Source organism: Biomphalaria glabrata, chromosome 2 (genome assembly GCF_947242115.1).
Source record: "Biomphalaria glabrata chromosome 2, xgBioGlab47.1, whole genome shotgun sequence".
Classification (NCBI taxonomy): domain Eukaryota; kingdom Metazoa; phylum Mollusca; class Gastropoda; family Planorbidae; genus Biomphalaria; species Biomphalaria glabrata.
In genome coordinates, this window is record NC_074712.1 from 37675908 (window position 1) to 37694577 (window position 18670).

Sequence of the window (18670 nt, forward strand, 5' to 3'; positions counted from 1 at the left end):
TAGAATTTAAAAAAAAAAAAAAAAAAAAAAAAAAAAAAAGATTAATATTTGTTTTTGGCTTGGACACCTTCAGATTTTTCATATATGTCACGTGATAAGAACAACATGGCGCAGTAAACTGTTTACTGTTGGCAAGGCATTACCAATGAGTTGAATTTGTAGTATTTTTCATTTTATAATATCAGTGGACGGGACCAGATACGCAAAATCAGGTTTCTAATAATATGTTATGGCTGTCTAGTTGTGTGACTTTCATTTCTCATTATGATTCGATCATGAATCGATGTCGATGATCATCCTTCTGTGGAGGAGATTTACTTATAAAGTTTAAAATAAATAAAGCCCGTGAGGGGCGCGGTGTAGTCTAGATCTAATAATGAATTATTATTCCCCGGACGGGTACCGTAATGATAATCTTCAAAAAACATACAAAATGTTTAATTAAAATAGATGTATAATTTTAGCATTAACTAAGCTAAAGGTGGTAATCTTTACTTTAAAATGTTTATGTAGTGATTTATCCCAATCATTAATTTAATTATTACATAATTATAATTTCTTTTTATAAATCCTAGATCTAGCATAAATTAAATATAAATAACATTGATTCCCAAAGTGGTCTATATTATCCTCCAGGGGTCTATGAAGACTTCCAAGGGGTCTACGAAAGTGAAAAAATAAAATCTGGGTCTACAATAATAGATTTTATTTAAGCAGGTAGTTACTTAATTTTCACATTCCATTAAATGTAATTATTTCATACACTAATATATGATTTGTACCTGTAACCTTCATTAATCTTTTAAATATTTATCCTGCTATTCAAATGAAAAATTATTGTATTCAATTCCAATACTTATTTAGCTTAATTTTTTCTACATGTCACTAATTTTTAGAAAAAAAAAATGTTGACTGTACAGTGTTATTTAAAAATTGGGATTCATTCCTTCCTTTTCAATTAATTGGTTGCCTAAGTGACTTTTATATGACAATATGAAACCAGTTACGCTGGAGGATCATCTGAGACAACGCCACCCTGGCAAAAATAAAGATTTGAAAAACTTTAAAACACTCAAAGATAAAGTTCAGAATAGACCCACATAATCTCTGTTCGACATCATTTAAAGAAGATTATGGTTTGTGAGTGTCTTACAATATTTCTTTACTTACAGCAAAATACAGAAAACAGCAAAGGTCAAACATTGAATTTACCAGCCGTTTTACACAAACCTACATCTGTTATTAATTTTTACAATTCTTAAAACAGTTCAAAGTCGCTTCGGTGGCATGATTTATAAAATTAAAAGCTTCTTATGTAAATCCTTGCAAACGACATAAATACAGTTTAAAATTTGATTCAGAATATAAAAAAAACAAGAGAAAAAAAAAGATTAAAGTAATAAAAGAAAGAGTGGGAGCAATGAGCTATTATGCATTTTTGTATGTAACCTGAAGTTTATGGTTACATTCTGAATTTTCCTTTTTTATTTTTAGAATTGCTACCATTTATATTGTCAAAAAGTTGATGAAATTTCAATTTTGTTGAAAATGAGGAGTAATTTTGGTAAGCATTTCAAGCCAATTATTTAACTTGTAAAAACTTTTGAATTAATATTATTGTGAAACACAAAAATTGTTTCAATTGTAGGAATTAATATTATTGTGAAACATTTAAAAAATTTCAGTTGTAGATTGGCTGTTTTAATTAGGCCATTAATTTATTTTCAATACTTTGATTCAAGATTTTAAAACAAAAAATCAACTGAATGAGAATGTGAGGCGATTAAGAGAAATCCAGCGAAACTGTAAAAAAAGGCAAGAAGAGAAACAAGAACCTGTAAAGGTTTTGTGGAAATCAGAAAAATATTCATGTGTTGAATCAAAAATAAAACAAGACATTGAGGTAAAAAAAAAATTACATTTTTAGCTTATTTGTAGCATTTAAAAATATATATATATTTCATTGAAATGAATTGACAATTACTGGGGGTTACTGGAAAATCTTGACTTTAAAAAAAAAAAATTCAAATAGACGACATGTTTATGGTAGTGATGATATTGTGGGGTATTCAAAAAACAATATTAGACTTTGGCACTAGACCAGACACAACAAAATTCTTCTCAGATAAAAAGATAAAGCCTTGTTTGATTTCTAAATGATCAACTTGCAAATCATATCAATTTTGATTTACAAGTTGCTGCCATTGAGTGTGCTTATTAATCTACAAATTAACCATTGCTCTTATGGTGTGGTTTTCATCACAATGCTGCGTGAATAGTCCAGTGAAAAACAAGATTCTGCTACAGCTCTCTTATGTACACTCCATTGGCTTCCTAAATGCAAGAATCTACAAGTTGGTCACACTTTGTGATCAGTGTACCTACATTAAAGAAATGCCCCATACCTTACTGAAATGATCACTCCTTATGTCCATAAGATAGCCCTGCACTCAGCGCTTCTAGTTGTGCCTCATTTCTCCCTCAAAAGTTACCTTTTACAGGATTTTTACAGTGAAAATTATTAACACCTATCTGATTTTTTTTAGATTAGTTTATCATTTTAACTCTCATGTTTATGTCTGTTATGCTATCATAGCATTAAATTATGTTTGTTAACAGCACTATAGGCCTATAAATTAAATTATTATTTGTAATTTGTACTATGCGTATATATTTTTTTGGGGGGTAACTGAACCCCATGTAGTGAAACTATATTATAATGTTCTAATCTGGGGCTGATCCCTCTATTTTTGGACTAATGACTGAGCTTATCTAAACAGTCAGGCATAGCACCATTAAAAGATGAACATAACATAATACATAATGATAATGAAACTAAAGCAAACATCCTAAACAAATACTTTGCATTAGCATTCTCAGCCCCAGGAGATAAAGACATATTACTGAATTTGAACTAAGTAGACAACATAGAAGATATAGTAGTACAAGAAAATGGAATTCAAAAACTATTAGCCAACACCAAACCAAATAAAGCATCTGGACCTGATGGTATTCCAGCTAGATTACTCAAAGAACTAAGCAATGAGCTAGCCCCAGTGTTCAAAATACTCTTTCAGGCTTCACTTAACCAGGGCAGAGTACCAAAGGACTGGAAAAAAGCTAATGTCACCCCACTATTTAAAAAAGGAGAAAAATCTGACCCAGGAAACTACAGACCAGTATCACTTACCAGCATCACATGTAAAATCCTAGAACACATAATATGTAGCAACATCATAAACCACTTAGACAAACATAATGTCCTCACACCATACCAACATGGCTTTAGGAAATATAGATCATGTGAAACACAACTAATAGGACTAATTGATGATTTTTCAAAAGGTTTAGATAATAGTGAACAAATAGATGCTATCTTACTAGATTTTTCTAAGGCTTTTGACAAAGTTCACCACCATAGTTTGCTTAAAAAATTAAAATATTTCGGCATTAATGGTCCACTGCATCAGTGGATTAAAGATTTTCTGATAGGGAGAGAACAAACTGTAATTATAAATGGCTCTAAATCAACACAGATAACAGTAAACTCAGGTGTACCTCAAGGAACAGTCTTGGGTCCACTACTATTTTTAATTTACATAAATGATTTACCAAATTGCATTACTTCAGGAACAAAAGTCAGATTATTTGCAGACGATTGCATAATATATAGAACAATAAAAACAACACAGATACAGAAATTTTACAAAGAGAATTAGATGAATTACAGAAATGGAAATCAAATAGGAGCATGTCTTTCCACCCAGAAAAATGTCAGTTGTTAAGAGTAACAAAAAAACTAAAACAAATTAATTCCACTTATCTTATTCATGGCAAACCAGTAACACAGACTAAAAACGCAAAGTACCTAGGTGTTATAATAAATGAAAAACTGTCATGGAATCCACATATTGATGAAACTACAAAAAAAATCAAACAAAGCATTAGGATTCATTAAAAGAAATTTCTATAAATCAAATAAGAACATAAAACTAAAATGTTATTTAACCTTGGTTAGACCAATAATAGAATATGCAGCCTCTGTTTGGGACCCCTCAACTCAAGAAAACATTAAGAAACTGGAACAGACACAAAATAGAGCAGTGAGATTCATAACAAACGAATATTCACATTTGACTAGAGTAACACCTTTAGTAAAATCACTAAATTTAGAAAGCCTTCAGGACAGAAGGCTCAAAAGTAAAGTAGTAATCATACATAAAACACTGAACCATAATCTTCAATACAAAATTTAATAAAATACTCTGAAAGACACAAAGATAAAGGCACATTCCTCGTCCCGTATGCTAGGACAGATTTGTACAAATACTCCTTCTTCCCTAGTGCTATTAGAGCATGGAATGGGTTGCCTGAGCTAGCCAGGAAAACCAATGACTTGGCAGAATTTAAGTCATTGGTTAATATGCATGACTAAATGCATAACGCTTAGGACGTAATCATCTTCTTTTTTGAAGTAACGTCTGTATTATATAAGATAAGAAGTCTTGTAGCTAAAATTTTTATGTACCTTCATTATTTTGTTCTGATTTAGAAATAGTTATTTGCATTTGGGGAACTCTATCCAATTGTTATGTTGCCAGTTTAGGATCAACCAACTCAATGTTTCTCAACAATAGTCAGAAACCATTTAGAGCTGGAGGATCACAGGGTATATAAAAAAAACAACAACAACAAACAGACAAAAGAATAAATTCAGAATTTTAAATGAGATACTCAGTGTGGTAGCTTCCTTTGGTCTTAACCTGTTTTTTTTTTATTTTTTTTTTTAATAATTAAGACCATTAATATCTTCAACACAGAAATTTTCTCTTCATTTCTTTGACAAAACGTTTTCTGTTTCATTTTATCACTTTTTTATGAAAAAGAAACCAGTATCTTCAAGACCAAGTTCTGCTAATTTTCTTAGAGCACATTCACGAGCAGGGCCACCAGTGAAGTTAGAGTCTCGACCTGTCACTCCGGACATTACAAATAAGACTAGTGTTCCTCCAGCATCCACAGCCCAAAATGTGAGTTCAATAGGCTTACTATAAATGTAAATAATTTTTTTTTTTTTTTATGCAACAGGTTTGAAGAAAGTTTAATAAGTTAGATTTTATGAAAATTGAATTATTTTTAAGGTAACTTTAATTCGACACAACTGGGACTTTATCAAAGTCAATGGAATAAATGCTAAGAAAGCATCTCTAAACAGACCTCATTCATTGACAGCTTTAGATGACTCTAAAAAACGTCAAGAAGATCTCTTAAATAATTACCATTTTGGTGAAGTACCTTCCTAGTAAGTGTTTTTTTTTTTTTTTTTTTTTTTTTGAAATTTGTTAAAATATAAATCTATTTAATATAAGAAAGATAGTATTAAATGAAAAAAAAATCTATATAATTATTTATTGAAAACTTTTTGTTGTTGTTAGTCTTCAAAAACGCAAACAGGAATGGCGCCACGAAGAAGACCAACGTATTGCTAACACACCTGATCCTTCAATGCCACCTGGTCATCGCCAGCTTCCTGAAAATGAAAGAAAAGAGACATTGGAACTTTTATTAGCAAGTTAGTGCTATAAATAGATTATGTAATTGATATATTGACATTTTTATTATTTGTTTGTTTGTTACATCCTAACTTGGATTCATGATGCTGGCAAGCCAACTGGAGAACTTTTAATTTTGAGTTGCTTTTATGCTTGTTTTGAATAAACTTGGGTTAGGGCGTAAAGTGTCTTGTTTTGATGTCATACTTCAAATGTTATATCTCTTATGTTATTATTACTGCTGATGAGACAAGAATGTTGTTTCATTGTTTCAATTTTTTTAAATATGAAAATTTTAACCAGAGAAGATATTTGGTCTCCATGTCAGAATAGAAAATGTTTCATTACTTGTAATATATATAAACAAAAGCATTTTACTTTTTTCAGAGCAAAAAGATGTGGTCACACAAATTCAAAAATTACCAATTGGTGCAGACACCATAAGAGTGAAACAACAAAGACAGTCATTGGAGAAACAGTTAACAGAAGTTGAGGAGGCCATTAAAATATTCTCACGCCCAAAAGTATTTGTTAGAGTTGAATCATAGTAAAATTATCTCATCAGAACCCATTATTATTTTCTATTAATTCCTGTCCTTTCTTTAAAAAGCTCTGTATTTTAACTTTTGTTCAAATAAAAAAAAATTCCAATGATTAAGTTATATTTCATCAACTGTAATGATTATAGGTATTTATTTAAATGATAGTATACATTAAATAGAAATTGTATATTATTGTCAATTGATCTGCATATTTATTTACTTACAACAGATTGGAAAAAAAATGTTTTTTTTTTCAGTAAAAAAAATTGGGACGTTTGATTATTAGATCGTATACATTTATTTATATTTTTAGGGGTCATATAAATGAATTCTATTGAACTTTATGAATTGAAATTTAAATGCAACATATTTTTTCAACATAAGACCAAAATAATGCTAAGACAAATATTTAACAGTTATTGCCATCTATTAAGACTAGTAAGCATGTGTAATATTTAAAGTTCTTTAGTTTTCATCATTAGAACCTTTTTGATTTGTAGATATGATGTTTCATTCATTTTATTATAGATGATATATCTGTTACTTAATAAAATGTGAGACATTGTAGTTAATTTACTGTCTATTTTTCACTTGTTAATTGTTTTTTGTCTGTTCCAAGGGCTAATGATTTTGCATAACCTGTAAATCTGCAATTATTTCTTATTAGCAAGAAAAAAACAAAATTCATATTCCTAGACTTTAGAAAGTTTACAAATATGGACTAACAAAAATACATAACACATAAAGTAGCTCATTACTAGATTTGAGTAAAGTTTATTGTGTCTGATCTACATGACTAAAAATTTGATTTAAATTTCATTGCAACAGTGCAGATCACTTAAACATTCATTTACAACAGTACAGATAATTCAAATTGAATCATTAATTTACAACAGTGCAGATAACTCAAACATTCACTTGCAATATTATAGATAATTCAATTTCAAACATTCATTAACAAAAGTACACATAATTTAAATTCAAACAATAATTTACAACAGTTCAGCTCAATTATGCATTTGCAACAGTACAGATAATTCAAATCTAAACATTGATTTACCACAGTGTAGATCACTTAGTTATTCATCTACAATTGTACAATATCACTCAAAATTGGCAGTAGAAAAATACTGGCCTTACTGAAAAACAAACTATATAGCTGCAGATCCATTTTCAAACTAAGTAATGTTAATTACTTATCAAACATGGCTCTAAAGAATAGTTTGATGATATGTAGTGTAATTAAAATTTAGATAAATTAGCACCTCTATTATGCCATCCTTCTTTAAGTCAGTTCTCTTGAACACGTCCATCTTTGGAAAACTTGAGACACAAAAATTTCTATAAGAACATCATCATTGGAAAGAAAGTCTAAGCCATAGAGATGGGTAGGACAACAGCAAAGAATAGATGATGAGACTAATAGAAGGTAGTAGAACACAGAGAGGAATGTAGAGAACTGGCCTGCAGAAAACTTATAGTGTCTGTACTGTAAAAGTCATAGGAATGTGGGATGTATGGCATGAATTGCTTGGCTACACTCTACGTTTAAAGGCAGCATAGAAATCTAGCAGGTACCCCCTCTCAACAACCACCATCTTCACAAAAGCAGAGATGACCTTAGAAGTATGTGGGGCCCTGTATACTGTGATACATGGGCTTTGGAGCCATAAGCGTAGATTATGTACATACTGTACCACATCATACTAACAGGCTCATCTGCCTCTAATGCTATAGATCTTAATATTTTTACAAAACAAAGTACCTTACCTAGGTACTAGCAATATGTTATATTTAAGCCAAAAATATCATGTAAAGAGTTTTTATGGTAATTGGTATCATATAGATCCTGGGAAAGCCTTCTAAAATATTGAGTAACAAGTCCTTGTTTATAATGAGAACTGATCTGATTTCCATGGATTGGAGGTGACTGTTGCACCACCCTAATGAAACACATGAAATTGTATGTTTTTAACAAAATATAATAAACCTTTTTATCAACATTTTCAAGAATATGATTAGCCTGTGTATAGTATTGCTGTGGATTTCAATATAAAGATTGTTGTGTTATGGTTATGAATTTAGTTAACTTTATAGAATCCTAAATGCTGCTGGTAAAATCATTGGCAAAAAAAAACAACAACATTGGGCAGCTCTTTGAGACAAACATTCATGAAAAAGCTAAAAAAGATTCAAGGAATAAAAAATCACCCTTTGGGTCAGGATTTTGTGATTTTACCATACAAAAGAGATACAAGTCACCAATAGCAAAGACAAACAGACACAAAAACTCTTTTGTTCCCATGGCAATCAAACTATCTGATATAAACTTTTCGCATGTAAATTATGAGTGAGTCTGGTGTGAATGTATATTTTGGTTTTCTATAATTATAATGTTTTGTTTGGTGTAATGCACAAATTGTAAGACTAATTTCCTTATGGATAATAAAGATTAATAATAATGTAGTCAATATAACTAAATTTAGACATATATGCCATAGAGTCTATACACAAAAGAATTTTTTTTCTTAGAAATAATACATATTTAGTAGTGAGTCCAAAGATTATCTTATCTTATATAATACAGATGTTACTTCAAAAAAGAAGATGATTATGTCCTACGCCTCATGCATTTAGTCATGCATATTAACCAATGACTTAAATTCTGCCAAGTCACTGGTTTTCCTGGATAGCTTAGGCAACCCATTCCATGCTCTAATAGCACTAGGGAAGAAGGAGTATTTGTACAAATTTTTCCTAGCATATAGGACGAAGAATGTAGTATTTCCCATGGCTACGCAGCCCCAGCACCAGCTGTGATTCTGTGACTTGCAGTTGTATATATTATGCATACATATAAAATATATATGTAAATATATATATATATTGTATGAATTATTAGGTAAAATTGTCATTTAAATTAACTTTTGATATGGAACTAAATCTAATGTTGATCTAGCCTCATGAGTTATATTTTGTGTTTTAAGTTTCTCATAGATCTATATTCTGCCTTGGATGGGAATTAAAAGAAAGACAGAGAGAAAATACATGTAGCCAATTTAATGTAGCCTAGTTGAAAATATCATGTTTATTAAATTATAATAATTAATTTATAGATATATAATCTATATAGATTTATTTCTGTCTGTTTCTACACATAGATTACACAAGACACAGATATTTTACAAAGAGAATTAGATGAATTACAGAAATGGGAATCAAATTGGAGCATGTCTTTCCACCCAGAAAAATGTCAGTTGTTAAGAGTAACAAAAAAACTAAAACAAATTAATTCCACTTATCTTATTCATGGCAAACCAGTATCACAGACTAAAAACGCAAAATACCTAGGTGTTATAATAAATGAAAAACTATCATGGAATCCACATATTGATGAAACTACAAAAAAATCAAACAAAGCATTAGGATTTATTAAAAGAAATTTCTATAAATCAAATAAGAACATAAAACTAAAATGTTACTTAACCTTGGTTAGGCCAATAATAGAATATGCATCCTCCGTTTGGGACCCCTCAACTCAAGAAAACATTAAGAAACTGGAACAGACACAAAATAGAGCAGTGAGATTCATAACAAACGAATATTCACATTTGACTAGAGTAACACCTTTAGTAAAATCACTAAATTTAGAAAGCCTTCAGGACAGAAGGCTCAAAAGTAAAGTAGCAATCATACATAAAACACTGAACCATAATCTTCAAATACAAAAACAAAATTTAATAAAATACTCTGAAAGACACAAAGATAAAGGCACATTCCTCGTCCCATATGCTAGGACAAATTTGTACAAATACTCCTTCTTCCCTAGTGCTATTAGAGCATGGAATGGGTTGCCTGAGCTAGCCAGGAAAACCAGTGACTTGGCAGAATTTAAGTCATTGGTTAATATGCATGACTAAATGCATGACGCGTAGGACGTAATCATCTTCTTTTTTGAAGTAACGTCTGTATTATATAAGATAAGATAAGGTATATAAATAATAAACTATAAACGATATTTATATTTATATATATATATATTCTATATATAGAGTTAGAGAGAGAGAGACAGAGAGAGTATATGAGGAAATCGACTATAAATACATATTGCAAAAATGAATCTACTTCTCTTAATGTCTTAATACAATCTAAAAAAAAATTTAAGTAACACAGGTATAATTTATTAGCAATTACATAGTGCTGTACAATGACGGTGCTCCCTGTCCAAGTGAGGAGAAAGCCCAAAAACTGCGTTCAATATAGGAGCATGAAGTGGCTCTCTTTATTTTAAAATAAAATCTTGACTATGAGTGGTAATTCAAAAGAATACAGCTATTTTTATAGTCCTTTAGTTGCAGAATAAGAATCTGCTTTCAGTTTTTTTGTAAACAGTAAGTTAAACCTTCACCAAATAAAAAAATAAAATAAAAATTTGACCTAGATCTAGATTTTCTAGTTCCCGTAAGTCGGTGTTCAGATATTACCGAATCTACTATAGATGTAGGTTTAATATTAATATCTGGATCTAGGTCTAGATCTTAATGTTGTAGATCTAGATCTAGTCATCTAGATTCATTCTAGATATATTAATAATTAATGACATATAGATCTATATAAGTTGATTATAACTAGAATTTACAACGCCTAGTCAATTTTCGAATTGACTCAGACGGCACACTCAGACAGTGAGACACTGTGACTGTGACAGTAGACTGTAGGTAGTGTCACAGATGACTGACTAGTGACTAAAAATAAATATATGACTCTATTATATATGAGTATTATTATAGTATTATGAGTGACTTGTTTACTTCTTGTTACTCTTGTAACTTTGTTGACTGAACAGTGAAATGACTGTTAATAGTGTCAGTGTCAAACATAAGGTAGAGTTTAGCAGTGGTAAGTCACTTGACTGACTTGTCTTGTTGTGGAGATCTTAAAACCTTTACTTTTTTTAACTTTAATTTTTAATTTAATTTTGGACATAATCTCTAGAGATTAATCTAGAATCTATGGTAATACCGAATCTAGATCTATACTGACTTGGGGTGTTAATTGTGTTATCTACTCTAGCAAGGTTTAACTGCAGTAGGACCGTCCATAGAAAGAACAGGATCAGACACTGGGCGGTATAATCTGTTATAATACTTATATAAATCTATTGATTTTCATTTTAAATTTATCTCTAGTACAGACCACAGTCTAAGACTCTATTGTAGAATAGATCATTATAATTATAGGTGGCTGGTCATGCGGATTGTGGCATTAGTCACCACTGTGCGCTGGACTGTTGTTCGGTCATCTCGATGGTCCAGAGCTCATCCCTGGCTGCTGCCATCCACCGTTGTCCTGCAGGAGGTTGGGACTAAGAATTAGAAGAAGTTTAGTGTCTGTGGTTAGGTGTATTCCAAGGCCAACACATGAAATGATCATGATGAAGTATTGAAGATGATCTATCAATTTGAGTCCTCCATTTTTGGTTTAGAACATAAACTCAACAAGTTTTTGACTATCTCTTTCTTGAGCAGTTTTTTTTAATTTAGATCTTTTTTCAGCTAGTCCCAGAAAAAAAGTTATATCTAGTGGTGAACTTATAATTTTTTTAATATGAAATGTCACTTCATCTGAAAATATGGTGATTAATATTAGTTCTACTAGTTTTATTGTCTATGATTTACTGACATGTTTTAACAAATGCATTATGACATTAGTCTTTTTCTTTTTTTTTTTTCCTCCTTTGTTAGACTTCGTTGTCCATCATGATCTCTATATGTATGAGTGATGAATATATTGTTCAAAACTGTCACATTGTTCACTTTGAATGAGTTCTTATCTGAGGTGAGAAGTAAAGTATTTATATTTTTTATTTTAATAAAGTTAATTCTTACAACGCTTATCCCACAAATTTTAGTTTTTATCATAAATATGCATTTCATTTCACAGGAGGAAGACAACGATGGACACTGTTACGTCTTTACTAGCATATTCAAACACAGATTTTAAAGAAGATGCATCCACATTTTTTACAAACCATTTAGCAGCAATATTTAAAAAAATTTCTTTATTATGGAAAAAGGCACCCAACCATGAAGGTTGGGCTATGGAGAAATTGCTGGAGTTGTTTCAAGGAAATAATATTGGTAGGTTACAGCTGTGAATCATAAATGACATAAATTTGCTTAAATACCTGCCTTTGAATGTATCAGAATATGTTCTATTAATTCAGTTTTACAAAGTGTTATTTTATTAGTATAATAGTAAATAACTAGATATATAACACTTTAAACGACTCAAATGATTTAGTTTTAGTGATAGTAATAATAATAATGAGAATAATCTTTGTTTATATGTATTCTTCATTCTTGTTGAAAGGAAGGTTGTTGTAATATACACTGCTATGTATTTTGTTTATATGTCAGCTTAGATAAAATATTTTTGTGAGGAAGAAAAGTAGGATTCAGAAAGAGTATGTGACCTCTAAAACACTAAGATTACATAATTTAGCATTTAATCTGATAAAATAAATATTGAACTTCTGTTTGTGTAGCCTGATTGCTATAGTCAATAAAAAAGTCAATTACATTTTACCAGTCTACAGTCACAAATATATTAGTGCATATTTCATCAAACACTTAAAAAATGTAAACAAGCAAATTATATAAAAAAAAAAAAGCTTATCTAAAGGGGAAGAACCCTGCCCTTAAAACTATATCACTAATGTACAAGTTGTTTCCCATATTCTATATCATGAAATAATTAATTAACAATAATTAATTGACTAATTCAGATTTATTTTTTATTGATTGATTGATTCATGTTTTATTATGTACAATAAATAATTGTTTAAAGTATCAATCTGATTGGAGAATGCGTCAGGGAAAAATAATGTCAACAATTATTTTAGAGGACTAAACCCAAGAAATTTAGCCATATCTGCAAATACTGATGGATTAATTTCCCGTAAAAAAAAAAAAATAAATAAATTACCAGTCATTAATTGACTGGTTGGTTACTTTTTTTTCTTATTGTTGCATGCCTTGTCTATGCCAATGAGTAATTGTGTAAAGTTTCAACTTGATCCGATAATGGGTGTGGGTACACACTTTTTACCACACAGACAGAGTTGATATAAGCTTTGTAAAAAAATACTTTTACATTCCACTCTAATACTATGGTCTTATTGAAATTAGTCCTTTCATTGTATAGTCAAGCTTAAGTGATACAATTGTCTTTTAAATATATATATAAATATATCTTTTTCTTCCTCAGCTCAAAATAAAGATCTTTTGCAAAGTTTAGACTTCACACATTTTTTAAATAGTTTCTTTGAGGATGACAACTTAATATACTACCCAGATTTTGTCATGAATTGTGTATCCTTCATGGCTGCAGATTTACTCATGTCAGCAACATGTCAATCAGGAGAACTAGAAGAGGTTGCATTTAAAATCATTAGAAGCCCTCTTCAGTACTGGATGATAAATAAAGGACACAGAGTAGACGTGACATTTACTTTGTATAGAAAGTTTATCAAAGAAAAAGTGATGCTTCACTTAAAGCATGTTAATTGTAAGTAAAACAAGCAGCCAGATATTTATATAATATTGGCATACCTTTCCAATTATTTACAATGAAATAGATTATTCATGAAGTATTTTCATAATGGTTTTCTTTTGTATCATTTATAGTCATGTAAATTGTTTAGAAGTCAAAACCTTATTTTATGGATTAGTTGTAACAGCATTTAAGGCATTAAGAAATAGATATCTATTGGTTGACCATTGATAGCAAGATCTAGACAGATTGCATATATCTCTTCAAATGAAAGTTCATTTACTTTGTTACAGTTGATGTTGATCAGGCCTTTGCACATGCTTTAACAAGTTCTTACAATTACACTCGAAAGTCAGCTGCTGATTACTTTGTGGATTTGGTTTATTTGACTTTTCAACATTCTCCTGATGAAATACTTTCTGTTGAGGATAAGGCCAAGCTCAAAGACGTTATCACTCAGCTTGTTGAGACATTTCATGCTGCCATTCATAGAATGATAGAGTTCTCTAGTGATGATCTCTGCCCATCCAGCATTATCGCTAATTATTGCCAGTTACTGAGTCGATGCGCACAAGTCAGTGAGAACTGGTGCAAAAACTTTGCATCAACTTTATTTTTTGATTCACTTGTTGGTCTAATGCAAAAAATACCACATGAAACTATCATTGAAACAACAGATATGTGCAGAGATACCATTCTTCTGCTTCTCAAACTTGCAGGCTACAGGTAATAAGTCATTTCAAGTCAATTTTGTTTTCATAATAGTAGGTCTATGTTTTTCATCTCAATTTCTAACTTTACAAACTAACTGGGATTCAAAATATTTTTTGTTTTTGTTTATTTTTAATTTGATGATACAAATTTCATATTTTTTACTTGAATTTATTAATAGTGATATACACACACAAGTTATAAATATTTTCTATTTTTTGTATAATAGTGATAGCTGTAAGGAACAGAAGCTACGAAAGCTGAGAACTTGTTTGCACGAAATGAGCGTGATCAACCATTACATGACTAGCTGTGATGTAGTTTATATAGCTGGGCAGTTACTGTTTCAGTAAGTGCAATAATGAATAATGTTTAATGTTTTAAGATCTAAGAAAAAGTTATATCATAAGAAACATTTATTTTTGTTTTTCTCTCCAGTAGTTGTGAAAATGATGGCAGTCTCTATCTTGAGCTATCAATTTTACCCTTGCTTGTTGTTTTGGGTGTGAAACCTGAAGAAGTTGTCAAATTCTGTCCATCTTTTGTAGAGCTAATAGAAAAGTACATTGTATCAGAGAAGAAATCTAAGCCCTCAGGACTAATTAAAGAAAGTATAAATAACTTATTCAAGATAACAGAGAATGTGCATCAGATTAAACTAGTAAGTTTTTTTTTTCTGTTTGAACTTCACAATGCACACTAATTATTAACAATGTAATCTACATAAGAAATTTATAAAAAAATATATGAACAACAACAACAACAAAAAAAAAAGAATGAAAATCTTTTAGCACCTGAATTCCTTCTTTCCACTTATTTTTTGTCATTAATTGGCAAAAGTGGAAATCAGACGCAAAAATATGTTGCAAATTCTGTAAAAGATAGTAAAAAAATAACCTGCTTTATACAGTAAAATGTTTGTTTGTAAAATGTTTTACATGTTTCGGATGTTCCTTCAGAGTTGAAGATAATTACAGTATTTGGTTTTTATTGAGATGTAAACATTCTAAAAGCTTTATATATATATAATCCATCTATAAAATCCATCGTTTTGAGAACTCATGCTCATAAAAGTTTAATTTTGCATTCCTCTCTTAGCTAGGCTTGGAAGAATACCTTCCTCTCCTCCAGTATCTCTCACTGAAGACTCTACAGTGTCCAGCTCAAGCTCTTCCATTGTTGAATAACAACATTGTTAGCAGCGATATGTCACTACAGTTTATCTCTATCCAGTGCATCCTCTACAACAAATGTCCAAGTAAGTCAACATTTACTTATGGAAATATCAGAAGAGTGAAAATGATGTTTTTGCTTCAGTTTTAATTAATTTATTATAAAAAAATTCCAACCATAATAATTAATTGAAAATTTTTTTTTTGTTACATCTATTAGATCCTCGCAGAATATACGTATTTCAAAACATTCAAGTTTATACAAGAGCAGTTATCAACTTTATTGGCATTTCATTTTGGGTAAACTTGGAGAATCCTAATTTTCAATAATTCTTAGCAGATTCCCTGATAAGAGGATTTAATCAAAGATAGTTACATTAAAAAAAATAAATAATTGTGCCATTTTGAATGTTAGCTTCAGTAATTAATTTGTAAAAATTTTTTCAATTCTTTGTGGAAATGACATTAAATATTGAATACAGCATTATTTTTGTTTTCAGCAATTTGCTGCTGTAATGGATTTCTATGTTACCACTGTGACCAGCCTCTGTCAGAATGCAATAGAAGATCTGTCTTTAGAGATTTTAAATGATGTCATCAAGTGTCTTCAGTTAAAAATGGTTTCTATGGATCCTATTGTTAGAGAGACAGCAGTCAAAACATGTGGAGATTTGTATTTGATTAGTATGTCATTGGTAATTTAAAAAAGATAATGTACTGTCCTGGGATCTTAGTTTAAATACTTGTTAAGTATATTATATGATCATATTTCAGTTATATGGTATGCATCTATTTTTATATTACAGTAAGAGCTAATAACTTAGAGTGTACAGAGATGACAACATCACTAATGTCTGCCTGGAAGTCATTAGAAGATAAAACAGAGTCTGTGGCTTACCAAGTCCTTGAAGTTTTGTTGAAAATACTAAAGGCTGATTATTTAGGACATTTTTTATCCTCAACTAATTGCTCAAAGGTTGGTAATGAAGAATAACAAAGTAAAAAATGTTAACAAAAATTAAACATTTAATTAGGAAAAAGAAAAGGGCAAGGCATCAATTCTCAAAAAAAATTACTTTAGTGTCATAACTGGATCAGAGTAGCTAACTTCAATCTTCTAAGTCTTTTGTTCCAAAAAAAAGTCTTTATTTTAGTTCATCATGACTGTGGTATATAAAACTTCTATTTCTGTGATCTTTAGAGTGAATTATTTTCTGCTTTTTTCAAGACAACATAAACTGCAGTTTTAATGTTTTCTTTTTACTTTGTGTGCAGGATGAGATCATCTGTAAGATTAAAAAAATTCTCCTTCAGCCTGAACTTGCAGGCCTACATCCTGTGGCCTTTAACATTCTCTCAAAACTCTACCCCAGCAACATGCTAGTAAGATATGCTGAAGTTAGTTTGCAACAAACTAATCACCTTTTATCTTCGGAAGTATTAGGATACATTCATGTGTTGTTCACCAGCATCCAGAAAGATACAGATTTGAAAGCTGCACTAGACTCTGTGATGGATTTATTAACTCAAGGTTGGGGGGACCTGCTGCTCAGTAAGGTCTGCTCTCAGGATGTAAGTAGCTATAGGATGGCGGTCTCAACCATAGAGTCTCTATTGGCTTTCATGAAGAGTTCAGACATTACTATGCTGGTAAATCATATAGGCTGCAGCAGTAAAATTCAGTCTCACAGATCATCAAATAGTTGCTCAGAGGTGAATAATTTATTTCATACAGTCTGTTGCAAAGTTATGGAGGCACAAGGACTTTCATTGGCACTATCTTGTGATCAAATTAATAACAAAGAAATAGTTGAAGAACCTCTCCATAAGAAAGCTAAGTTTGACATAGGTGAAGATTTTGACATCTCTGAAGAGGTTTTGAATTTTCTTTTTGAATTTCTGGCCAAAGATGCTCTCAAATTAATAGATGAAATAAGTATTACAGCCAGAACTGATAATGACAACAGCTATTTAGATTCTACCAAAAATCTTCCCCCTTATGAATTAAGTACTGCACTGTTCCCATCACAGAAATGTATATCAGTTTTGATCTCCCAAGAAGAGAACAATCCTAAAGCTACTAAGTTGATATTTTGGTTGGTTTTCAGAGAAATCTTTAAGGTTGTGAACCCATCCAGGTTGAACCAGGAAGCATCAAGAAGCACAGATGAATATGTTAGAAATTCATCTATGGTGATCCATGATGTGGAGGTTCTGTTGGACAAAAGTTTCAGAGTAGCCCAGTCAGAGCTAGAGCATGAGTTCACTCAGCTTATTATGCAACAGATTTCTGCCCTTCTGGTATTGACAACAAAAGAGCATGTCAATCTTTGTCCCATCCTAAAAGAAATGTTCACCACCTGGCAATGTGTCCATGTACTGTCCACAGAGCGCACAAACATTATTACATTTATTTTGATGAAGAGAAAATCTCTCATTAACCTTCCTCAAGTTGATAGTAACAAATATGTTTTACATACGTTCTCAGACTTAATGAAATCTTGTCAAAATGGTTTCATTCATGAAAATTCTTCACTTCAATCATTGTTAGATAGTTACATCAAAACTAAAAGATTGCAAGCTTCTAATGACACTGAAATGAATCATAGTGAGAATTCTTTGATTGCCAGAACTAATAATGTTTCTGATAGTGCCATTATTCAGAGGATTTGTTCTAACATTTCAGTCAGTTGTGAAGATATAGATAAAGCAAAAATGATTGAAACACTTGAAGTTTTCCCATCACATCAACTGACGGATTTGAATGAAGCTTTGCTAGTAACTGATAATCAAACTAGAGAAGAGTTGAAAGAAAGTATTGACAGTCTGGGCTTGGCTAATCACAATTTTGAACAACTATTCAAATGTTTCCTAAGTATTTTAAAACATTTATTTTCTGCTCTTTTTCTTGAGAGATCTAGGAAAGATACATTGTCATTTCTGAGTAGCTACCTGACACTGCTAGAAGACTGGATGATATCTGATGAATATGACAATGATAATGATCCGTGTGCTTTAGATTGTGTGTAACATTATAAGTCAGATTCATATTATAGTAAATGTTAAAGTGTCTCTGGTGAACCAAATTTGTTTTTTTAATAAAAAAAAAAAATCAAAGCTAATAAAAAAACAAACTTGA

The 18670-nt window shown here is 30.7% G+C and overlaps 2 protein-coding genes across 7 annotated transcripts; both read left to right on the forward strand.

The window, feature by feature from the left end:
* Window positions 1–62: 62 nt before the first annotated feature.
* On the forward strand, window positions 63–8237 carry LOC106066369 (enkurin domain-containing protein 1-like). 2 transcript variants are annotated; one of them, XM_056020365.1, is made up of 8 exons: window positions 75–212; window positions 637–717; window positions 1495–1564; window positions 1743–1903; window positions 4887–5030; window positions 5142–5302; window positions 5436–5572; window positions 5940–8237. In XM_056020365.1, the coding sequence occupies exons 3-8, from the start codon at window positions 1549–1551 to the stop codon at window positions 6098–6100; spliced, it is 780 nt and encodes a 259-aa protein (XP_055876340.1). In that variant the 5' UTR covers window positions 75–212; window positions 637–717; window positions 1495–1548; the 3' UTR covers window positions 6101–8237. The 2 variants fall into 2 exon arrangements, with proteins under 2 accessions (XP_013080847.2, XP_055876340.1); XM_013225393.2 differs by lacking the exon at window positions 637–717 and having other exon boundaries at window positions 63–212.
* Window positions 8238–10278: 2041 nt separating this feature from the next.
* On the forward strand, window positions 10279–18667 carry LOC106065816 (uncharacterized). Of its 5 annotated transcripts, none has more exons than XM_056020350.1 (12): window positions 10279–10407; window positions 11839–11932; window positions 12038–12234; window positions 13364–13663; window positions 13942–14374; window positions 14589–14708; window positions 14798–15020; window positions 15458–15617; window positions 15752–15831; window positions 16032–16215; window positions 16338–16507; window positions 16807–18667. In XM_056020350.1, exons 2-12 carry the CDS (start codon window positions 11916–11918, stop codon window positions 18559–18561), a joined length of 3639 nt encoding a protein of 1212 aa, XP_055876325.1. In that variant the 5' UTR covers window positions 10279–10407; window positions 11839–11915; the 3' UTR covers window positions 18562–18667. The 5 variants fall into 5 exon arrangements, with proteins under 5 accessions (XP_055876325.1, XP_013080279.2, XP_013080565.2 ...); XM_013224825.2 differs by having other exon boundaries at window positions 10302–10485; XM_013225111.2 differs by lacking the exon at window positions 10279–10407 and adding an exon at window positions 10552–10594.
* The last annotated feature ends 3 nt before the right edge of the window (window positions 18668–18670 follow it).